Here is a 6000-nt window from a genome sequence, read left to right as displayed (position 1 = left end):
CCCCCGTGTGTGATCTCCGACACCGTCCCAGACTCTCCCCTCCCCCGTGTGTGATCTCCGACACCGTCCCAGACTCTCCCCTCCCCCCCGTGTGTGATCTCCGACACCGTCCCAGACTCTCCCCTCCCCCCGTGTGTGATCTCCGACACCATCCCAGACTCTCCCCTCCCCCCCGTGTGTGATCTCCGACACCGTCCCAGACTCTCCCCTCCCCCGTGTGTGATCTCCGACACCGTCCCAGACTCTCCCCTCCCCCCCGTGTGTGATCTCCGACACCGTCCCAGACTCTCCCCTCCCCCCCCGTGTGTGATCTCCGACACCGTCCCAGACTCTCCCCTCCCCCCGTGTGTGATCTCCGACACCGTCCCAGACTCTCCCCTCCCCCCCCGTGTGTGATCTCCGACACCGTCCCAGACTCTCCCCTCCCCCCCCGTGTGTGATCTCCGACACCATCCCAGACTCTCCCCTCCCCCCCCGTGTGTGATCTCCGACACCGTCCCAGACTCTCCCCTCCCCCCCGTGTGTGATCTCCGACACCATCCCAGACTCTCCCCTCCCCCCCGTGTGTGATCTCCGACACCATCCCAGACTCTCCCCTCCCCCCCGTGTGTGATCTCCGACACCATCCCAGACTCTCCCCTCCCCCCCCCCGTGTGTGATCTCCGACACCGTCCCAGACTCTCCCCTCCCCCCCCCCATGTGTGATCTCCGACACCATCCCAGACTCTCCCCTCCCCCCCGTGTGTGATCTCCGACACCATCCCAGACTCTCCCCTCCCCCCCCGTGTGTGATCTCCGACACCGTCCCAGACTCTCCCCTCCCCCCCCGTGTGTGATCTCCGACACCATCCCAGACTCTCCCCTCCCCCCCCCGTGTGTGATCTCCGACACCGTCCCAGACTCTCCCCTCCCCCCGTGTGTGATCTCCGACACCGTCCCAGACTCTCCCCTCCCCCCCCCCCGTGTGTGATCTCCGACACCATCCCAGACTCTCCCCTCCCCCCCCGTGTGTGATCTCCGACACCGTCCCAGACTCTCCCCTCCCCCCCCGTGTGTGATCTCCGACACCATCCCAGACTCTCCCCTCCCCCCCGTGTGTGATCTCCGACACCATCCCAGACTCTCCCCTCCCCCCGTGTGTGATCTCCGACACCGTCCCAGACTCTCCCCTCCCCCCGTGTGTGATCTCCGACACCGTCCCAGACTCTCCCCTCCCCCCGTGTGTGATCTCCGACACCGTCCCAGACTCTCCCCTCCCCCCCGTGTGTGATCTCCGACACCATCCCAGACTCTCCCCTCCCCCCCCGTGTGTGATCTCCGACACCATCCCAGACTCTCCCCTCCCCCCCGTGTGTGATCTCCGACACCATCCCAGACTCTCCCCTCCCCCCCGTGTGTGATCTCCGACACCGTCCCAGACTCTCCCCTCCCCCCCGTGTGTGATCTCCGACACCATCCCAGACTCTCCCCTCCCCCCGTGTGTGATCTCCGACACCGTCCCAGACTCTCCCCTCCCCCCCCGTGTGTGATCTCCGACACCATCCCAGACTCTCCCCTCCCCCCGTGTGTGATCTCCATCCCCCTATGATGTGAGGTTCAGGTGAGGCTCTTTGGACCAATCATCTTATCAATCATACAATTTACTTCCAACATGTGCATTGCGATGGCAGACTACAGACAATAACTTACAGAGTCCAGTGTGGGGGGTTAGAGTGTAAGCTCTGTGGGTCACATTATACAGCAGTGCTGAGTGACAGCGCCACCCGATGGTGAAATGGGTCATTACAGAGGAGGGGGGCAGGTGGGGGGTCATTATGAATTCAGCGGAGGATGGGTAAACCTGAAGCTTGTCCTCTCCGCAGCTGTCCCGCATGGCTTTCCATTGGCTGCATTGAGGTGTACAGGTGAGTGGAGGGTGTGGTTGGCACAGAGGTGAGGCATGGCGAGCGGACGCACACAGACACACCATTCCCAGTTCTGGGTGGAGGGGGCGCTGTCATTGGATTCTAGGACTAAGGAGTGGAAGGAAAGCGAAGTGCGGCGGCGTCTGCCTGGCTGCAAGTTCCTGCGATAAATATTCAGAAGATTGGCACTTTTCCTGGGAAACCGTTCTGACGAGGTGGACCAGACTACAAGCCCACCACCCTCCACCCGATCCCGGTTCTCCCTCTCTGTCCATTGGGTTTAGGACCACTGGCAGGAACAGTCTGTCGGTTCTTGGATGGAATAATTGACCCAAGTGGAGTTTCCGGTGCAATATAACTGAATGACCCGCCGCTGGAGGCCGAGCTCCCGGCAGCACTTGCAGAAGCGGGCGTAGGTATTGATGTTGTAGTTGTAGATGCTGGCAGAGGGGCACTTCCCGTCACATGACACGATGTTCACCTGCGGAGGAGAGCAGAACCACATCAACAACATGGCTATTCACCAAGACTGTCAGCTTCACCACGAGCCACGGAACCCTCACCGAGCCACGAAACCCTCACCGAGCCACGGAACCCTCACCGAGCCACGGAACCCTCACCGAGCCACAAAACCCTCACCGAGCCACGGAACCCTCACCGAGCCACGAAACCCTCACCGAGCCACGAAACCCTCACCGAGCCACGACACCCTCACCGAGCCACGAAACCCTCACCGAGCCACGGAACCCTCACCGAGCCACGACACACTCACCGAGCCACGAAACCCTCACCGAGCCACGGAACCCTCACCGAGCCAAGGTACCCTCACCGAGCCACGGAACCCTCATCGAGCCCCTGGACCCTCACCGAGCCACGGAACCCTCACTGAGCCAAGGTACCCTCACCAAGCCACAGAACCCTCACCAAGCCACTGAACCCTCACCGAGCCACTGAACCCTCACTGAGCCACCCGAACCCTCAGCGAGCCACGGAACCCTCACCGAGCCCCTGGACCCTCACCGAGCCATGAAACCCTCACGAGCCACTGGACCCTCACCGAGCCACGGAACTCTCACCGAGCCACGGAACCCTCACCAAGCCATGAAACCCTCACCGAGCCATGAAACCCTCACCAAGCTATGAAACCCTCACTGAGCCCCTGGACCCTCTCCGAGCCATGGAACTCTCACCAAGCCAAGGTACCCTCAGCGAGCCACGGAACCCTCACCGAACCCCGGAACCCTCACCGAACCCCGGAACCACCACTGAGCTCCGGAACCCTCGCCGAGCCCCGGAACCATCACCAAACCCCGGAACCATCACCGAACCCCGGAACCACCACTAAGCTCCGGAACCCTCACCGAACCCTGGAACCATCACCGAGCTCCGGAAACCCTCGCCGAGCCCCGGAACCCTCACCGAACCCCGGAACCATCACCGAACCCCGGAACCACCGCTGAGCTCCGGAAACCCTCACCGAGCCCCGGAACCCTCACCGAGCCCCGGAACCCTCACCGAACCCCGGAACCATCACCGAACCCCGGAACCATCACCGAACCCCGGAACCACCACTGAGCTCCGGAACCCTCGCCGAGCCCCGGAACTGCTGAAAGTGATGTGTGGACGCGGTGTGGTCTGGATCAGGAGAAGTGTGAAGTGTGATGTGTGGGGTGACAGTCCTTTCATGGGCTGAGCTCACAATGTACTTACTGGGGTGTTACTTCTACAATCGTTCTTCCTGATCGTCATCCGGACCGTCACCCGCTTACAGAACTTTCCATCTTCCTTACCTGAAACACACAAAATCCTACTTAGGACTTGCCCAAAGAGCTGACACTTCCTGGCCCTCAGAGCTGACACTTCCTGGCCCTCAGAGCTGACACTTCCTGGCCCCAAGAGCTGACACTTCCTCGCCCTAAGAGCTGACACTTCCTGGCCCTCAGAGCTGACACTTCCTGGCCCCAAGAGCTGACACTTCCTCGCCCTAAGAGCTGACACTTCCTGGCCCTCAGAGCTGACACTTCCTGGCCCCAAGAGCTGACACTTCCTGGCCCCAAGAGCTGACACTTCCTGGCCCCAAGAGCTGATACTTCCTGGCCCCAAGAGCTGATACTTCCTGGCCCCAAGAGCTGACACTTCCTCGCCCTAAGAGCTGACACTTCCTCGCCCTCAGAGCTGACACTTCCTGGCCCCAAGAGCTGACACTTCCTGGCCCCAAGAGCTGATACTTCCTGGCCCCAAGAGCTGACACTTCCTGGCCCCAAGAGCTGATACTTCCTGGCCCCAAGAGCTGACACTTCCTGGCCCCAAGAGCTGACACTTCCTGGCCCCAAGAGCTGACACTTCCTGGCCCCAAGAACTGACACTTCCTGGCCCCAAGAGCTGACACTTCCTGGCCCCAAGAGCTGATACTTCCTGGCCCCAAGAGCTGACACTTCCTGGTCCCAAGAGCTGACACTTCCTGGCCCCAAGAGCTGACACTTCCTGCCCCAAGAGCTGACACTTCCTGGCCCCAAGAGCTGACACTTCCTGGTCCCAAGAGCTGACACTTCCTGGCCCCAAGAGCTGACACTTCCTGGCCCCAAGAGCTGACACTTCCTGGCCCCAAGAGCTGACACTTCCTGGCCCCAAGAGCTGATACTTCCTGGCCCCAAGAGCTGAAACTTCCTGGCCCCAAGAGCTGACACTTCCTGGCCGCAAGAGCTGACACTTCCTGGCCCCAAGAACTGACACTTCCTGGCCCCAAGAGCTGACACTTCCTGGCCCCAAGAGCTGATACTTCCTGGCCCCAAGAGCTGACACTTCCTGGTCCCAAGAGCTGACACTTCCTGGCCCCAAGAGCTGACACTTCCTGGCCCCAAGAGCTGACACTTCCTGGCCCCAAGAGCTGACACTTCCTGGCCCCAAGAGCTGACACTTCCTGGCCCCAAGAGCTGACACTTCCTGGTCCCAAGAGCTGACACTTCCTGGTCCCAAGAGCTGACACTTCCTGGCCCCAAGAGCTGACACTTCCTGGCCCCAAGAGCTGACACTTCCTGGCCCCAAGAGCTGACACTTCCTGGCCCCAAGAGCTGATACTTCCTGGCCCCAAGAGCTGAAACTTCCTGGTCCCAAGAGCTGACACTTCCTGGCCCCAAGAGCTGACACTTCCTGGCCCCAAGAGCTGACACTTCCTGGCCCCAAGAGCTGACACTTCCTGGCCCAAAGAGCTGACACTTCCTGGTCCCAAGAGCTGACACTTCCTGGCCTGGGGCTGGGCTGGTAGTCTGCTATGTCAGCGATGGTTTCTGTGGACTCTAGAAGGCTATCAATCCTCCACCTTTGGGGGGCGCACTTGGCTCTGGATTCCAGGAAAGACGTTGTTGTGTTTAGTGGAGGAAATTGTCTGCAAATTGGAGGAATTCTGACCGCGTGTCCGACCCCCCGGGATCAGAGTGCAGGCTGGACTGTAATCTGTGTATATATCAGACCCGTACTCCGTGTATATACACGATATTCCCAAAAGTATTGGGACGCCTGCCTTTATACACACATGACCTTTAATGACCCCCCAGTCTTAGTCCGGAGGGTTCAATATTGAGTTGGCTCCGCCCTTTACAGCTATAACAGCTTCACCTCTTCTGGGAAGGCCGTCCACAAGGTTTAGGAGGGTGTCTATGGGAATGTTTAACCATTCTTCCAGAAGAGCATTTGTGAGGTCAGGCGTTGATGTTGGATGAGAAGGCCTGGCTCATAGTCTACACTCTAATTCATCCCAAAGATGTTCTATCGGGTTGAGGTCAGGACTCTGTGCAGGCCAGTCAAGTTCCTCCACACCATAATCCCCCCTCTCCCACACCATAATCCCCCCTCCACCCCCCCACCATAATCCCCCTCCCCTCCCCCCACACCATAATCCCCCTCCCCTCCCCCCACACCATAATCCCCCTCCTCTCCCCCCCACACCATAATCCCCCCTCCACCCCCCCACACCATAATCCCCCTCCCCCCACACCATAATCCCCCCTCCACCCCCCCACCATAATCCCCCTCCCCTCCCCCCACACCATAATCCCCCTCCCCTCCCCCCACACCATAATCCCCCTCCTCTCCCCCC

General features: G+C 60.3%; 1 protein-coding gene across 1 annotated transcript in view; it reads right to left on the bottom strand.

Annotated features, from left to right (window-relative positions):
• Positions 1 to 1631: 1631 nt before the first annotated feature.
• Positions 1632 to 6000, bottom strand: part of OTOG (otogelin) — a 310396-nt gene continuing 306027 nt past the window's right edge. The window contains exons 53-54 of the mRNA XM_073605993.1: positions 3615 to 3694; positions 1632 to 2385 (exon numbers count right to left, since the gene is read on the bottom strand). Of these exons, the coding sequence (XP_073462094.1) occupies positions 2185 to 2385; positions 3615 to 3694 (281 nt within the window). The 3' untranslated portion in view covers positions 1632 to 2184. The remainder of the gene's footprint in view (positions 2386 to 3614; positions 3695 to 6000) is intronic.

Source organism: Aquarana catesbeiana, linkage group LG11 (genome assembly GCF_042186555.1).
Source record: "Aquarana catesbeiana isolate 2022-GZ linkage group LG11, ASM4218655v1, whole genome shotgun sequence".
Lineage (NCBI taxonomy): Eukaryota > Metazoa > Chordata > Amphibia > Anura > Ranidae > Aquarana > Aquarana catesbeiana.
Note: the sequence above shows the minus strand (reverse complement) of the source record. Positions and strands in the feature narration are given on the sequence as shown.